Genomic DNA, 18272 nt, shown 5'->3' with positions numbered 1-18272 from the left:
TGACTCAAACAGCTGAGCAAGATTGGTTTATACTGATCATTTTATTTGGTGTATTTACAAACAAGCACATGCAGGAGGTGGACAGTGACTGACACTAGAGGGGCACTCAACTAAATGCAATAGTAGGACACAGGGGGATGTCTACAGGCTACATGACACCAGTGAGAGAAAGAGAGGAGGAGAGGGAGGTACAGGACCCATTGTTAAACACACACATGCACACATAAGTGAAAGTGCAGGATGTGCAGACACACAGATGTGCTCACACTCTTCGCTGCTTTCACTGCCTCATATGCTGCCATGTGCACGCACATACACACTTTCTCACTCACACACAAAGAACCCAGATAGATAGAGACACCCGATGGGTCAAATAGAGAGCTATTCCTTTCAAAAAACCTCAAGATCAATAAATAGTACATCCAATAAATTAACAGCTTTCAAACAAACGCATTTAGAGTATAATCTCACTTTTGGAAAAAAGAATATACACAAACAAACAGAAAAAAAGCATTAACACAACTTAATGTGTCAACTCATATACTATCTTTATCTAGACGTTATTTCTTGTAAACACCTAGGTATTATCCATTTGATGGCATTTTATTGTGATCACAAGTTACAAGTTATGAGCACTGGTTTAACATAATGCTACTCGACTGTTGCCATAGTGACAGTAATCTCATGCTACATGGCATTGACACAATAACATGAGGAACCTTTGAAGGACTGAGCTTTCCCTGATCGATAGCACTGAAACATTCCTGCTGAATTCAATGGAGGCTCTTTAGTGTCAGGTCTTTTTTTTTTTTTTTTTTTTTTTTTTAACCAGACTCTTATTTTCACTTTAAACTATTTAAGATATTACTTTAGGCCTTAAGGTGGCAACTTGCATGAGAACATTAAATTATAATCATGGCTTTGTAAAACAAACAAAAAAAGGATTTTAGTTGTACATTTATCCATATGCATAGTCATAAATACAGAATCTAGAGAATAACTAATAAATCTATGACACAAAGCAACATATTTCATATGAGCAACATTAGAATCAACATATCACTTCCACCACTACCACTTCTACTACCACTATCATTAATACCAATGATTATGATCAGCAAACATGGCAGGAAGGGGTAAAAGTTAAATACAAAAGCTGAGGTACAAGGTGAAGACCAGCCACCAAACCTACAGACTTTACAGTAGCAGTTATGAATTACATACATCATGGATTTTCTCATATAATTTTAAGTTCAGATAGTGTTGAACAAGAGCTGAGCATAGTTTTGTGACCCACGTTGGCCCTGTGAGGTTTTGGACGAGTGGAGAGCTTAGCTACAGATTGCTGTTGTCTGATACTATCCTCTATAACTGTGTCGGGACAGAAAGATATTTTCTGGCATTAATTCGAAGCATTCATGGCACATTGCAATGCATACAGTGTTTAACGGTATGAATAACACTATGTCTAATTATTTGATGAATATGATGTCAAGGTAATGGCAATACATAAAGCACACAAGAGGGAAGATACTGGATTTCATACTTAAAACAAACACATACACCTTTCTTTTTGCATGTATGACAACCACTTAATGTGTGTGGAAAGTTGCAGATGTGAAGACAAAGAATTAATCCATTCATTATTAATCATCCACTTCTTCTATGTGGCCACGGTATTAAGCTGCTGCTTGTGTTTCACTACCTGCTTTCTCTTGCTCATCTATCTTTTCTATCTATCTTGGTAATAACAATCTCAATTTATGTATCTATATATATTTATATATATATATATATTCTTTTTTTTATGTATATTTATACAGTCAAATATAGTAGCAGAAACATGTCAAAACACACATGAACCAGGCGATAAAGGTGAGAAGTCAAGAGGGGTGAAAGGGCAATAGAACACAGATCTACACAGCTACAATTCACTACATTACTACGCAGTATGCAACAGGAGCTACGGCCCAGTACTCTGACATGCTCTCTCCCCTCGACAGCCTGCGAACCACGACTCTCTGCGGCTGACGAAAAGAGATATTTACGCGGTTACTACCAGGCTGTCGACTGTCGCCTCCTCACGACAGGCAGCCGCTGATCTGACACCACTTGAATCTGCTAGTGGTTGATTGCACAGAATTTCCCCTGTGATCATTTTTTCTCAGATCAGTGGCTGAAGGCGAGGAAGGCCGAAACTGAGAAAGGGGCATTTAAAGGGATACTTCACTCCGAGATCAAAGGTCTTCCAGTGTGAAATGGTCTAAATTTGACTTGAGTCATTATTTCACACCATCTGCTGCATTCCTGCTGCTAAAATCCATTAGTTGAATGCTACCAGACTGGATGGATTGTGATGGGGGGGGGGGGCCTCCCATATGTTCATAAAGGGAGAGGGCTGCAGACTGCTCCTGATGAACGTAAAGCATAACAGATGGCGTTTGAACTCAACTCAAACTCTAACCAAGCAAGTGTGAAATATCCCTTTCAGAGTAGAGGTGCCTCACCATCACCTCTCAATACTCGCCTAAAATATATATATATTTTTATTTTATTTTTTTTATTGATTGAGTGCAGCAGTTGTGGTGCCGAAGTCATATGATGAGGGACGTGTAGCCAATAGGTACCAGCCCCTCTTTGTCTCCCTGACGACAGCGAATCCAGTCTTGGTCGACGCCTCCTAACACCACGAGTTCCTCGCCTTTGCAGAAGCTGAGCTCCGAACCCGCCCCTGTGTGGTCGCACAGCGTTCGTACTGACCTGAGAACAGACAGCAGAGACTCTCTCAGACAAAATGGTCTACATGATACACCAACTATTTTTTTCCGGCTTATGATGTAATCCAATCTTGTATGAGTCACAGTGCAGGATCACTCAAAATCAGACTGGTGAGTCACCAATTATAGTCTTTCAAAGGCAAAAATGATAACCAGTCTCTAGTGTCCCTTACACCAACTGGTGCTCCTGATGTGACAAAGAAGTCATTTTAAAATGGACAAATCATGCCACAACTAGAAAGAAGAAGGCATGATGGATTGAAGGACAGACCCGGCCTGATCTATTACTTCCCACCCAATTTCATTCTGTCTCAGCCAATAAAAATGCAAAAATCCATCCTTCATATCACCATCTCCATCATTTCATTTCTCCTGTACCTGAGTGGTCGGGGTTTGTCCTTCATCTCCAGTGTGTCGACCTCTTTGTCTGACTCTGGCTCACTTTCTCCCTGAGGCTCCGCGGCCCTCCTCATCATCGGGGTGGAGCTGCTGCTCACCATTCTGGTCAGTGCCGTAACACCAGGAGCCAACCACTGAGAGGGACGCCTGGAGAGGTATAGAATACAAAAAAAGCGGGGAAATCACAAACAGACTATTCATGCAGGTTATTTGTGAGGTTGAATAGTTTCAAGTTTCAATCAGCAGTAGCTGATTTAATTTATTCATTATTTGGCTGAAGGTATACTAATCGTTGAAATCAGCTGCTGTATTGTACTGTATATCACAGCAGGTCAGCATGCTACACATTCATTGACTAACCTGGTTGGCGGTGTGTGACCTGTTGGGCTGTTGGGGCTTTTAGAGGCTCCAAACAGCCGACCAAAACCCCAGGGAACCTGACCACCACTGCTAACCGGAGTGTAGTCACTTCCTGTCTGGGTCTGGAGGTCTGGCAAATCTGTCTTCATTTCCTCCTTCTTCCCTGCAGACAGGCTCAGCTCAGCCAGGTTCTGGCTAAATCGACCTCCCCAGCGCATCACCGCCCCCCAACCCTGTTGGATCACCTGTGATTTAAAAAAAGAACCACATGTCAGCCCTGCAGGATCACACAATCATAAATGATTACAAATACTGAACAGTCACACAGAAGTGGCTACCTGTCCTGCCTGCTGAGCAAGGCTGTCCTCCTCAACATCAGGAGGAGGTAACTCTCCAATTTCCTTCTCCTGCACCCACAACAGCTGAGGACTTGTCTGACCGAGAGAGACCGAAGCCTTTATGGGAGCAGCACCGAGTTGTGTCGACTCCCCTGATCCTCCGTTCTTTGGATCAGCTAATGTTGAGGGTTTTTCTTTAGCTGCCTGACGTTCCGGGCTTCCAAAGTCTAATTCTGAGAGGCTTTCCATATATCTGCTGCCTGTGATTTTGGATTGGGACCCCTTTGTGGACTTCTGGAACCCTGCATCCTGACAGGGCGGACTGGGGATCTCTGGGCTGTGACTGTCTGGCTCCAAATGGTGGTGCTGGAAAAGCAGGTCGAGGTTGAAGGTCAACAGGCTGAGAGGCTGCAACACGAGCAGCAGCTCCTCGAACAGAGGCTGGCAGGTGGTCAGGGACAGACGCATAAAGGAGGTGGGACGGTAGTATGTCTCCAACACATCTGAGAAAAGAAGAAATCACTGTTGCTCAAATTCACGTTCAAAACAGTCACCACATGGAAGTGAAGGAAACTTACCACTGCAGGACTGAAGGTGAGACAGCCAGAAGTCAAGAGACTTGGTACTGGAAGAAAAAATAGAGAGAAGAAGAAAACTGAGAATACAAAGAGGAAATCTGCAATGAATTCAAAATAGAGTGGAAAAATTATTTTTGTATTTTTTAACTATTGATTTGTGCTACCAGTGGAGACTAGAGAGGAATACTTACTTCAGTAGGCCAAGGAGGAACGCATTGAACCTGTGTTTGCTCTGTCTGAGCTGGGGAAGCTCCCCGACTCGAGCTTGTAGATTGAACAAGGCTTGCGTTCTAGGACCTTGAAAAATGGGTTGAGAGGAAGAGGAGAAAATACACGTGAAGAGGTGCAGACAGAGAAAGGACTCAACGGAGGAACTTATAGAGTTTAGTGAAAAATTGCAATGATGCTTGGCACTCACAGGCAAATCAATATCTGCATCCTGCTGTTCACTTTATTCAGCATTTTAGACACTAAAATCAACAAGTATTGAGTGATGTGTGGACAAACAGACAAAGTCATGAGTTTATTATTATCTACCAGGAAATAAAACCCACAGAAATTACCTCCTAACATCCAAATCTTAATCTTATCCAAGTCTAAATAAGTTCATTTTTCTATGATCCTTGCTATGCTACCTGGCTTGGTGGAAGCTTGGACCAGGCCCCAGGCAGAGTTTGGCCTCCTGCCTGCAATCAGGTCACTCTGGTGGGGTTTTAAGCCATCGGTCAGCAAGCTGTGCAGGGCGGGGCAGAGGCACTGCAGCACCAGACGGCCCAGAGATGGATTTATAGTGCTGTCTCCTGATAAGGCCTGAGAGGAGAGGAGAGGAGAAGGGAGGAGAGGAGAGGGGAGGAGAGGAGAGGAGAGGAATGAGGAGCATGGGAGGAACGCATGGTGGGGGTGAAATGGGACAGGGTGAGGAAAAAGATGTGCAGTGATACGAAGAGACAGGGGAAGAGATCAGAAAGGATGACTCAAGACAAGGAGGGAAGGAAAATGGGACACATACATAGGGGTTGAGAGAAACGGGGCGATGAGGGTTGGTATGATGTGATGAGAGGTGATTTGGGACGGGAGTTTGGAGTTAGTTTACAAAGAAATTATTGCATCTACGAGACTGGGTTATCTAAAGATATTCTAGTACCTTGTTAACTGAGAGAGACTGAAGAGAGACGGAACAAAACATGTGGAGTCAGAACAAGAAGAAAGGGAGGGAAATCATTTTCAGCGATAAACAAGACATTTATCACAACATGACATTTTTTCTAGATATAAAGACATTGATAATATGTAATTAAGAATGACATCTGTTGGGACGAAGAACTTCTTCACATGAAACAAACAAAAACAACAAAATTTAGTCATTCAAACAGAAAAGAAATATCCGTAATGATGGAAATTCAGCGGTGACTGACCTTCTGAACTACAGTCCGAGAAGAGCTGAACTGGGCCAAAATGGCTTCCACCGCCACACTGACCGCACTGACCAGAGCTGGAAGAAGAACAATGGTCTACAGTTAAACACAGAAAGCATTGGTTGAGTCAAAGACAACGATGCACAGCTGGGCAGGGGACAACCCACACCTTTCTTCTCCTGCAGACACAGAGAGGACAGGCCGAGACCTCTCATTGGAAACTTCACATCTTCGCCCATCCAGGACGTCTCTCCCCTCTGTACGGAGCCAGCGAATGAGACACTGCGAACAGCTGACAGCGACAGTGAAAGCGCAATTACTAAGTGTACAAATGTTTATAAAAAAAATTAAAAAAAAAACAAACAAACAAATTCAACATAAGCAAAATGAATCACCACAGACAGAAATGCCGTAACTGAAATATCAATGTTGTTAGTAAGAGCAATTAAGCAGTGGAGAAGCATTGGATAAAGGCAGATAGAAGCAGATGGTACGACTGACAACAAACAGTGTGTGAACACATTCTGCAAATACTGTTTCACTGTGGTGAGCGTTCAACATCTGGATCTGTGAAGACAACTTCTTGTCTGCATCAGGGTCTGCATCAGGATCCCATGCATTAACCTTCACTCCCACAGATACACTCACACTAACACTCACGCATACTTAGTATAAGCGTAAGCATACATAGGAAGAACTGCTGAGCAAGAAGGGAAACAACTGAGGTACCACAAGAATCAGTTCAGATACAATAACACATGTGCAAAGGGTGGTTGTTGTATACATACTCATGTTTATATAAATGGAGTTATATAAACCAGTTACATAGATGCAAACATTCATATAATGAACAAGATGCGGTGGGCCTCAATTTTTTTTTTTTTTACATTACAACACCACCAACCAGCTACTTGGGTTGTGCTTTGCATGAAATGTATGTGTCAATTTCACACACAGCGTGCAACAACATGGAGACAGACAAGACGAGACGGACACAAGGACAGACAGATAGCGGAGAAAGCGGACAAAGAGAGAGTGATGAGTGTGACTCTAGACAACCTCTAACAAGAACAGCTGTTACCCTTCTGAAGGCCTTTTGCAAATTTGAAAGGACAGTGTAGATAAGACGTATCAGATGACCTGCAGGGAGCAGGCTTCTGATACATAAAGCAGCTAGAGTTACCCAGTTCTTTCAAATCTGCAAATCCCCCAGGTTGAAAAAGTGACAAAAGTGTGAGGGCAACCACATCCAGAGCAGAGAACAAAGACAGAAACAGACAGTAAAAGAGACAGACAGACACGCATGCAAGCTAGATGTCAGACAAAGAGATAGAGTGTAAGATGTAGGGAGGGAGAAGAGAGAGAGAAATCTTACTCGCCACGCGTGACTGCGGAGGAGCCTGGTTGAGTTTTGGGGGTAGGGGGGGCGCCCTGGGCGGTATAGGAGGGTAGAGGTTTGGATAGTAGAGGGGAGCAGCAAGGGCAGGCAAGGTGTGCGAGCGGGGGAAAAGCGGGGAGCTGAGGCAGGAGCCTGCTGCGCCTGAGGGGGGCACTCCGGGGCGGTGGGGAGGGGAGAGGGCTCCGATAGGGGAGAGGCGTGGAGGGGCACCCCTGTGCAGAGGGCAGTTCTTAGGGTGGTACAGGTAATAAGTGGGGAGAGGAGGAAGTTCTTTGGATGTCCTGGCCTTGTTGCTGTTGTGGTCAGTGTTTGAGTGTGTGCACTTTTCTGAATACAGGGAATCCTTAGCACTGATGCTGTTTGAATGTGTCATCATGACATCTATGTTCTTATATGGAGTGGTGCAACCTGGTGCCTCAGTGGTGCCACTAACAGGTGTATCTGACTTAATGTCTGTGTCATGCTTCTTCTCTGAGTCACTGCGGTAGAGAGAGTCAAACTTACAAATGGAGTCAGACACAAACTCCCTGTCGTTAGTTTTGGAATCGCTGATAGATTGGTATGCCGAGAGTGTGTTTTGCTTAGAGATATTCCCATAATCACGAGGAGAGTCTACACTGAGATCAGCCAGGGAATCGCAGTTAAACCCACAGCTTAAATCAGTGCTGGAATCATCTCTGTGGATACAAGCTGAGCTGGCAGCAGGGGTCCACTGTGTGCTGCAGTGTTTGTCTGTAGACTCCCTGCCTACATGGTTGTGGGGCCTTGGATCTGCAAAGGGTTGGGAGTTACAGTAGCCTCTGCGAAAGGAAGGGAGGGCAGTGTGGAGGAAGTAGGGTTGGGAGGACTGGGCGAGGGAGAGTGGGGGTGAGGAAACTGCTTATAGGGAAGGGTCAAAAGGCCAAAAATTGTAAGGTGCAGCAGTCCAAATGGAGAGGGCAGGCGCACAAGCAGAGTAATATGAGGGAGCGAAGCGGAACCATGGACAAACAATGGAAACAACAGAATGGGATGGAAAGGTGAGGAAAATAAAGAAGAGTAAAGTAATAAAAAATGTGGCAAAGAAATGGGAAGGAGAGAGAGATGCAGAAAATGTTAGTGTCAGTCGAGAGAAAAATGCACATTCATGAATGTATTCCAGCAGAAATCATCATCATGTAACATCATGCAGTAATGCAGTTTCTTGACAAGTAAAATAGTTGATTGACAGTTACAAATTGACAGTGTATGAGAGTCAATGGAGCTGATTTATGAAGGGCAATAACGACAGTCTTTCGCTTAGAAGGGTTTGACACAACAGGAAATGATACTACTGCAAGAATAACTCATGAGCAGTCTAACAGCTGCATAGTAGAAATAGAAGAAACACTCATTCACCATAATGAAAATGCCACTATTAATCCAAGGGTTATCATAGGTTAACAATCCAGGTTTTGTTTAAAGCATCTGGTTTCACTTTCTATTTCATAACATAACATGCAGTTATGAATATCAAGTATAAGACACCACAGTGGGTGCCAATCCTTACGCTAAATGTTTCATACTTTACTGCAGTGCATGCCATCATCACCTCTGGATCACCTTCTCTCTCACTTCCTGTTCTCTGCCTTTGTTTTCTATCTCTCTCTAGCTCCTTCCCCGCTACCCCTCCCCTCTCCACCGGTACAGCATACAGTGTAATGCTGAGTCAGTCAACAGATAACAGAGTTCTGCCCGTTCCTGCTCAATCACTGTGACTGTCTCTGTCTCTGCTTCAGAGACTATGGCAACACAGTTTTCATTACACTCAATTACCTGTGACAGACTGCTAAGTTGTGGGCTATAAAATGAGCTAGAAAGCAACCATACCTTGGTTAGACTTGGGCTGTCTTTGAACTGTAACCAACACATGATACTTCCTATTTTTCCCCTACACTGGCTCTCAGCCATTGGTCCATGTACTAAGATCCACCCCTCTGGCTCTTAAAGGTGTACACACCTACTGATGCCATGGCCACCACACCTCAATGCAGTGATATGGGGGAAACTTCCACAGCACATAACTTTCATTAATCTGATCATTAGAATACACAGGGAAATTTGTGAAATAATGACAATAAAGTAATGACATAAATGTCACAGAAATTATTACACTAATAACATTAACAGCCGATTTTTAAAATGAACCTACAGCCTACTGTAGCTAGATGTTGCCAATCTAATCCTTAATTTCTATGTGGCCTACTGCAGCACTGCCTGAGATGGGTAACTTGATCTGAGCTATCTGTGCCACTCTGGGGAGCAGGTGGGGGGATGGTGAGGAGACAGGATAGACAGCAAGAGAAAAGCATGTAAACATCCAAAGCTGATGGGATTTAAAACTACTGCAAAGGGGAAAAAGATTGGGAATAGAATTTTACAGACAGAAAGATAAAACAAGAGAGATGTGAGCTGAGAGTTGGAGGGAGAAAGGAGAAAGAGAAAGGTAGTGAGCTCAGCGGGGCCTCCATTATCCCCCTCCCCTTGGTCTGAAGAGTGGATGAATAATTGAATAAGGCAGTGGTGACATCACACTCTGATAACCAGTACAGGAAATACTGGCTGGAAAGTTTCCAACCTCCCCTTTCTCCTCATATTACCTCCACCCCACTCCCTGTCTTTATCCCTCCATCTCTCCCTCTTGTTCATACTTCTTCTTCTCCTGCCTCTATTGTCTTACTTGCCTCCTCCATCTGAAATCACCCTCTGTTTATCCCTCGTCATCATTTATCCATCACATCATCACGCATCATCCTTTTCTGTGACTCATGCTCGTCCTCCATCTCTTCGCTCTCATTCCATTTATCATGTCCATAAATGAGTCTACATTTTCATCTCCCTTGGTTTTCTATTTCCTTCTACTGTTCTGTCCAAGCATGTTATTTGTGCTCCACTGAGAAAGTTAACACGCTGACTGTCTTTCTCCATCTGTTTCTCATCATCTGCCCATCTCAGGTTGGTCATGTCGTCCACTGAGTTACACTAAGTTACTCTGATGTATTTATTTTCTTTCACACACACACACAAAAATGCACATACACGAACGAAGATCTTTGTCATTATTAGCATTATCATGGAATTCATACTCACCTGTAGTTCTTGACTGAAAAGTCCTTCCTCCATCGGCACGTCCTCTCACCTCCACCTCCTCCTCTTTTTCTTCTTCCTTCCCTTCCTTTTCCTCCCTCTTAACTTCCTCACCCTCCCACTCTCTGCCCATGGTCCACAGGCTGCTGTCACTGACTGAGCAGCCAATCTTCTGTGATGGGCACAGCTCTGGTTGACCGCCCTCCTCGTCAGCTCTCTTGAGCATTTCCTTCAGAGCAGCCATTGAGGTGAGAGCCGGCGGCGGCTGCATGAACAGGGCCTGAGCCTGAGAGGTGTATTCCCACTGGTTGCCATCGGTGCCTGCCTTCTCTCTCCTCCACTTCAGGTTGTACAGTATATCTGCATCTGGAGTGATGACTGTGGGGTCAGGGTCTGGGTCAGTGATCACCTTTGTTTGGGGGCAAGTGCTCTTGTTGCGGAAACGCAGCTCTTTGAAGGTTGTGACCTTTGGCGCTGACCCTGGAGATGACCCTGACGAACTGGGCTTCTTTTGGGTTTCCATGTGAGATCTTCTCATTTCCAGGGCCAGAGGCTGTGGCGGGGCGTCACAATCAGGTGTGAACGCTATGAGCCAGTCAAATCGCTCAGGTTGTGCAGAGTTGGCAGGGAGAGTGCTGACTTTGAGGGGTGGCAAAGACGGGGGGATTGGTGGTAAGGGGCGAGGAGGAGGAGGAGGGGGAGGTGAATCTGGTAACTCAGGAGGATAATGGAAAGTCTCAAAGCTCATGCTCTGTGCTTTAGTCTCTTGTGTATTGCTAAGACCAGTGCTGTAGTAATGGTCGGAAGTCACACCACCGTTCCTCTTCCTTCTTCTTGCCATCTCTGTGAAGGAGGTGGTCCTTTGTGTGTCTTTGCTCTCCTCTCTCGTTTTGCCTTCTTCAGCAATATCTACTCTTTGATCTCCATCCAACTTTCCTCTGCTGCTGCATCCACCTCTAGCCACGAATTCGGTGTCAAATTCCTTCTCCTCCTCCCTGTCTTGTAGTCTGAACTCATGTGACTCCATGGATCTAGACGGAAGACGATTATCTCCATCTCCCTCATCCTCTAACCCTCCTACACAGACACCAAGCTCTGGGCTGAGTTTGAGGAGCTCAGCTTGGGTCAATCCTGCAAGCATCAATAACTTCCGAATCTCTACATCCAGGGCATGGAAGGAGGGGGGAGGAGGCAGGGCAGGTGGAGGTGGTATGGCAGGGGGGGATGTGGAGATAGAGATTACAGGTGGAGGAGGAAGAGGTGGTGGCCGCGTGGTAGGAGGTGGTAGGGACAGCGGGGTCTTTTCCTGTTCGGCTTGAAGAGCAGCAAGCCGCTGTGCCTCCTTCCTGGCAAGGTGGCGTTTCCGAGGGGGAGGGATGGGAGGGGTTGGGGTTGGGATAGCTGGAGGTGGAGAAGGAGTGGTATAGAGGGTGAGATAAGGTACCGGTTTAGAGGCAGGGAGAGGAGGAACTGATGGTGGAGATGGAGGTAGGGGTTTCTCGCACCTAAAAGTGGTGAACGTGGGGGATGATGAGTTAGGGGAGAAAGTAGACAGTGTAGGAGACGTGGAGACAGCCATGGAAGTGGTCTCCCTGCTGATATTGATGTAGGTGTGGAGGTAAGAGCTCACGCTGGCGTGACGCGCTGGAGGTTTCGGGGGCCTAGGTGGCGGTTCGACGGGGGAAGGGGTGAGGGAATCTGGAACGAGGGGATCATCGCAGTCTGATGGAGCGGTGAGGTCGACCCCAGCATCTGAAAACTCCTGAGAGTCTCCCATCGTTCCCCCGCGGTTTTTATACAATTTCCAGGGAATGTCGATGTTGCCCATTTCATCCATGACATCCGAGAGGTCCTGCTCCTCCAGGTCTCCGAGATCAAATCCCCTCTCATGGAGTTTGGCGATGTAGGCCAGTTTTACCTCTCGGTTGACTTTCTCCAAGCGATCCAGGTGATCTAACCGATCCCTTAGAACATCCCAGTGCTGTTCCCCCTCCAGATCCCAACGAGCCACTTGGATCACCTGGCTGAAGCGCTCCATTTTCCCAAACTCCCCTACTGATTCTAGAAAGTCGAGCAAACCTAGTTTGGTGACCTCAGAATCCCCTTTGACTCCTAAATAATCAGGAGAAGGGGAGTCCAGGGCCGAGGGGTAGCCCTCATCTGGGGAGCAAGGGGGAATCGGGGAATGTGATGCTAAGGAGAAGGGATTGCGACTAAGAGGAAGGGATGGGGGTGAGCGCGCAGGAGGCTGGCATTCAGGGGCTTGAGGAAGAGAATGGTCTTTGGGGGACATAGCGACGGAGAGATTTTCTTGGTCATGGGAAGAGCAGATGGAGGCGGATTGATCTGCACAGTCAGACTCCAGATCAGAGCAGGAGCTGATGGAAGTGGAGGATGAGGAGGTAGAAGAGGAGAGTGAGAACTCCAGGAGGGAGGGGGGGCAGTCACAGCATGAGGGCACCAGAGTGTCATCATCGTCGTCGTCGTCATCATTGTCAGCCTCCTCTTCATCATCATCGATATCAATATCCCCACTGCTCTCTTCTTCGTCGTCTTCTTCTTCTACTTTTAAATTTTTCTTGTTATCCAGGTCCTCGCTTTCATCTGCATGTTTGTCTTCATTTTCCAGACTGGCAGGTGGGCAGGCAGAGGGCTCCAGCTGGGCCTGCACTTGTGATGGAGGTTGACGTTGCTCCTTGGCCCCCGTCCCATCCTGCCCCTGGGGTAACGGGGCCGGAGGAGGAGGAAGCTGTAGCTGCTGTCTGAGAGAGATGGTGTTGTTGTTATTGTGGTTATGGTTGAACATACTGTTGTTGTCCTGTGGGGAGCGGCCATCGCAGCACAGACACGGGAGGCTCGGCTCGTTGCAATTCGGGTCAAGAGGGAGAACGGATGGAAGCGGAGGAGGCGGAGCAGCTGCAGGTGCAATTTTGGTTGCTGCAGATGCACGAGCATTCTTGGGTTTGGGTTTAGCTGCTTTGGAGATGGTGGTACCCTGTTTCTGAGAGCAAAACCTGGACTGGTTTACTGGAGCTCGAGGCTGCACTCCCACCCTGGTCCTGGTGGGTGCAGCGGGGCCTTTAGTAGGCCGGCGTGGGGAGGATGTGGTGATTGTGTTCATGTTTTTATCCTCCCTCTGAAAACCAGGGCCATGAGACTTTGGTGCAGCTAAGGTATTGGTCCTTCTGCTGACGTCAAAGCGCCGCGGCTTTGGAGGCTGAGAGGAACTGCTAGAGGACTGCATTGTGGAAATGGGACTTTTTAGGATACTGTGATATATCTGTTGCTATAGAAACAAGTGTTGTAAAGGCTGGAGGGATCCAAACAATGACGCGCCGTGACGGTCACATCTTGGCTTCACTCCCAAGATCCTGTAACATCAAAGGAGACACACAGTGAACGACTATGAGCAAACTCTGCTCATCAAAGACCATTTTCTTGCTCTACGATGTTTTTATATTAGGCTAAGTCTTTGAAGTTAAAAATCCATCGTCTGGACAATTCATTAAAACCCAATTGCTTTTAGGCTTTCCGTTTTATAATTATCACAGCCCAAGTCCTGGGAGGACACAGCGGTGATACGAACGCACACACTGTTTCAAACACATTCCTGTAAAAAAAAAAAACAAAAAAAACACATCTTCAGGCATCACCACTCAAGGAAAGTAATTAGACCTGAAATGATTAGTCAATTAATAAATCAACAGAAAATTAACCAACAACTATTCTCATAATCAATTGTGTGTAATGAGAATAATTGAATAATTGCTAAAAGTTGCAAAAATACCAAATGTTCGTTGGTTCCAGCTTCTCAATTGTGAATTGTTTTCATGGCATTTTATCAAAGTAAACTGAGTATCTTTGGATTTTGGACTGTTGCATGCACATAACAAGACATTTAATGATAATTATAAAAATATGTGTAATTGAATTCAAAATTTTGAAGCACCATTTTGGGGACAGCATTGAGATGCTACAGTAATTTGGTTTTGCAATAGTTCAGTAAATAAATAATTGTATGTACATAAGAGAAGAGCTGCTTCATTTGTATGCAGTTTTTTTTTTTCAATGTATGTGTCCACCTTGTTGTGCTTCTTGGTTTCCAGGTGTTATATACAGTATCTATTCAAAGTCAAACACCCACACACATACATATCACATGAAATGGTCCCCCATGATAATAATCATCAGCTAGTTTGTAGCCTAATAAATGTCACTCATCGTCTTCATCTGTTCTGTTCAGCTTCACTGAGCTCTGATATTCATGAGTTTACAGTAGTCAAGCTGTCTCCATCTGTGCCATGTCCATCCTTACAGGCAGACAAGAGGCAGCAAGATCTAGATCAAAAAGAAATGACGTTTTGCTTTTTATAAAAAAAAAAAAAAAAACACCATACCTAGAGCAATGACTGAACATAAGGCAAATCTAACTGGAGCATGAAATAATCAGACAGCGGCACTGACCAACTCCAAGTCTGCCTCTTTTAAAGCCCATCTACCAAAGGCTATTGCTCATATATTCCTCCACAGTGCCCTTCACATCACTGAGGAATACAAATCACTCAAGTGATTGCTTACATTGGGCCTTCGTCTGAATGGCTATTAAAGACAAAAGAGCCTTGAAATAAAACAAAAAAAACATCATATCATCATATGTAATTTAACCCGTCCTGAGCACAGTATTTACCCCTGCATTTATTGATCCCACAGAGCTGATGGAGACAGGGAGGGTAGGAGGAGGGCGAGGAGGAGGAGGAGGGGGAGGAGGGGGTACCTCCAACCGCATCGCCCTGATATACAGGCCCATCCACCCATATTGTAACTCAAATGTTACACATAATATTCAGAATTCCCATCAACATGCATAACATGTAGCACATTCACGCATTAAAAGCGTTGCAGAAATATCAGTTAAGAGCCGAATTGCACGTTTCCAGATCTACGCAGCCTCTGTGTGGGAACAGGAGGTTTTGCTGAGCCGAACCCGACCGTGCAGGCTCATTTAAAAACATACAATAAAAACACAGCAGTGAAATAAAATGGCACTCGACTCACGATCAGGTTCAGGTAAAGATGGATGAAGGTCTCCATCTCGTCGGGCTCTCTCGCATCCCAGTCCTCCGTGTGAATGTGAGGCTCTCCGACGTTTACAGCCTCAGCATCCGTCTTCTCGCGAGCATCCAACAAACCAACGTTCCCACCCCTCACCCCCCATGCCAACCAAACCACACCCCTTACTTGCCTTATCATCACATTCAATTTATCTTAAGTCATTTTCAGCTTAACCTCCTTTCCAAAATTAATTTTTTGAGCCCGAGTGTTAACAGGGAGAACCTAATTTCCTTTAATTTGTCTTAAATCATCCCATTAGCAATTCACTCATGCATTCATTAATCTGTCTTTAAGGAAATTACCTAACATGCAAACTTCACCTATAGCCAGCTAGGGCTGCTGCTACCATTTATATTAATCAGTGATTAATCTTAAAATTACTTTCTTAATAAATTGATGAATTTAGTCAATCAGAAAATAGCCAGAATACCCATTATGATTTCCTAGAGCCCAAGATAATATCTTTATATAGCTTCTTTTATCTGACCTAAAGTCCAAATCCCAAACATATTCAATTTACTCTCATATATGACAAATTAAAAGAATCAAATCATCACATTTGAGAATCCTAAAGCAGAGAATTAATTGCAGTTTTGTTTAAGAAAGGACTGAAATGATTCATCAGTTCTCAAAATTGTTGCAGTATTTTCTTTTGTTTTGTCTAATTGATTAATTATGCAAACGTTTTAGCTAATTTTAACCCTTTAGCTTACATTTTAGCTAACACATACACACACACACATGCACAATAAGATGAAAAAGACAGAAAAATACTGGACATATATTTTTTATTAAAAGCAATAACATCCAGGAGCAATATAAAAATAAATGGAATTAACACAGCTGATCAGGCTTGAACCTCTGTCCGTAGTCAGGATACATCTCCTGTCATATCTGTACTATCCCTTTTAGTTTATTATCAGTTAATAAATCTATTCTTCCATCACTAAACCATTTTGCTATATTATTTAATGTGTATCTTCATCTTGCCAAGCATTTCCCCAAAGCAGATAAACATGAAAACTAGATCAATCCACATGTGAGTCCGCCCGGAGTCATCCGGAGTCATTTATCCTATCGTATAAATGACTGGTTACACTGTACATTATGCACTGGCTTCAATAAATAGAACTTAAAAGACATCAAAGATATCTACAAATCACTGAAAAGCTAAGAAACTGCCAGCAGGACTTTGAAATGTCACAGTCCTGTTTGGGTGAGAGCCCCTGGCCAACTCTCTTTATCTCGAGAGGTGTTCATTTGTGCATCATGATAAGAGTCAAAAGTGAACCAGGCTGATGCACCTGACACTGTTTGTATAACTTCCAATCATTCATCATTCCCTCTCACTTGTTCCTCTTGTAGATTTTCTTGGCAAAGTTGAGGAAGACTAAGTGAGGAAGGTTTTGAGCGTGACAGGCGATGAGTTTCTGTAGCCGCTGGTAGCTCTCATCTTCATATTTGTGGTACAGTGTTGGCATTTGCAGGGTGTTGTACAGCGCTTTGACCTTTTCTACCTTGGCTTCATCGTGGCGCCCGTAACATGCCTGAGGAGGAGATGAAAATGAACATGCTAGTGAGTGACTGTACTATCTTTCTTTCAGAGGGTAGCCATCAGAAACATGGAGGAGTCAAAGGATAAAAACAAGGGCGCCCTGGTCTCAGCGAATAATCAGATTTGATCGTAATCATTTATTTCAGACAATAATTGATGACAAAAGTTTCTATTGCTGCAGAGATTTGAATGCATTTTTGTTTGTATTGTTTGTATATCTGGACAAGTGATTGAATATTATCAGCTGCCATACAGTTTAGTGTACTTCTTTAGTTTATCTGAATATATTTGAGCCACAGAATCTTTGCAACTCAGCCACATAATATCAAAGCATATCTTTAAGTGTTTAAATCGAAAGGGTTGTTAGTCCCACCTCCAGCTCTGCTCTCTGTTCTGGAGTCATGATTTCCATGGCTGTCACTACCAGCCAGCTGCATTTGTTGTCCTGGATGTCTGTACCAATCTTTCCTGTCACAGCAGGGTCACCATAACAGTCAAGGTAGTCATCCTGTAAATGACATACATGGGATGGTTATTAACTTGGTGTCATGGTTTGCTATGGCAGACACCTTTTGTTCGTTTTGTTTGGACTTTTCGCACTACCTGTTTTATTTTGTAATTGGATTCCTTGTGTGTCAGTGTTTTTGCTTCCTGTCTTGGTCCTGTTTCTGTGTGGTGATTGTCTGCCCCGCCCTAATGTGTTTCACCTGTGTGCAATCACCCTTGCCTCCTGTGTCTATAGTCTTTGTGCTCCCCTTTGTCTGTGTCGGTTCGTCTGTTTATCTCTGGGTTTGTCATCATCTGGTCGCGTTGCCTGTTCATGTCTGGTTCGTCCCCAAGCTGTTCATGTCCGGTTTGTCCTTAGTCTGTTCATGTTGCCTGTTGTCATCCCCTGTGCTTCTCGTGTTTTGGCCTGCTGTTCCTTCTGGTTGCCTGTGCTTGTTTTTTAAGTTCTTTTGTTTAATAAACCTGTCTGCACCATCTCCCAAGTGTTGGCTGCATTTTGGGTCCACCCCTACTTACCACATACCCTGACACTTGGTACATTCTGCAGCATATTACCCAATATGTGACGTGAAAGAAGGCGTGAAATTAATTACCTGTATTTGGAAAAACTCTCCCATCTCGAGCAAGATGTGTTTGGCATTATTGTGTTCCTCTTCACTGTTGATCCCTGCCTACAAAGGTATAGTAAAATGGTTAGGAGAAAGTGTATGACATTTTCTGTTTCTGT

The 18272-nt window shown here is 44.5% G+C and overlaps 2 protein-coding genes across 4 annotated transcripts in view; both read right to left on the bottom strand.

Annotated features, from left to right (window-relative positions):
• Positions 1–22: 22 nt before the first annotated feature.
• rusc1 (RUN and SH3 domain containing 1) lies at positions 23–15506 on the bottom strand. Of its 3 annotated transcripts, XM_022756726.1 has the most exons (13): positions 15427–15506; positions 10375–13742; positions 7243–8142; positions 6037–6159; positions 5868–5944; positions 5597–5614; positions 5088–5262; positions 4644–4749; positions 4453–4499; positions 3875–4377; positions 3537–3781; positions 3156–3323; positions 23–2760 (listed from the first exon to the last, which is right to left on the bottom strand). In XM_022756726.1, exons 2-13 carry the CDS (start codon positions 13613–13615, stop codon positions 2595–2597), a joined length of 5769 nt encoding a protein of 1922 aa, XP_022612447.1. In that variant the 5' UTR covers positions 13616–13742; positions 15427–15506; the 3' UTR covers positions 23–2594. The 3 variants fall into 3 exon arrangements, with proteins under 3 accessions (XP_022612447.1, XP_022612448.1, XP_022612449.1); XM_022756727.1 differs by lacking the exon at positions 5597–5614; XM_022756728.1 differs by lacking the exon at positions 7243–8142.
• A 763-nt stretch (positions 15507–16269) lies between these two features.
• The window catches only part of fdps (farnesyl diphosphate synthase), a 10795-nt gene continuing 8792 nt past the window's right edge, over positions 16270–18272 (bottom strand). The window contains exon 10 of the mRNA XM_022756730.1: positions 16270–17030. Within this exon, the coding sequence (XP_022612451.1) occupies positions 16830–17030 (201 nt within the window). The 3' untranslated portion in view covers positions 16270–16829. The remainder of the gene's footprint in view (positions 17031–18272) is intronic.

The sequence above is a fragment of the Seriola dumerili genome, unplaced genomic scaffold, assembly GCF_002260705.1.
Source record: "Seriola dumerili isolate Sdu_G_001 unplaced genomic scaffold, Sdu_1.0 BDQW01000258.1, whole genome shotgun sequence".
NCBI classification, from domain to species: Eukaryota; Metazoa; Chordata; class Actinopteri; order Carangiformes; family Carangidae; genus Seriola; species Seriola dumerili.
This window is presented reverse-complemented; position numbering and strand designations above follow the sequence as displayed.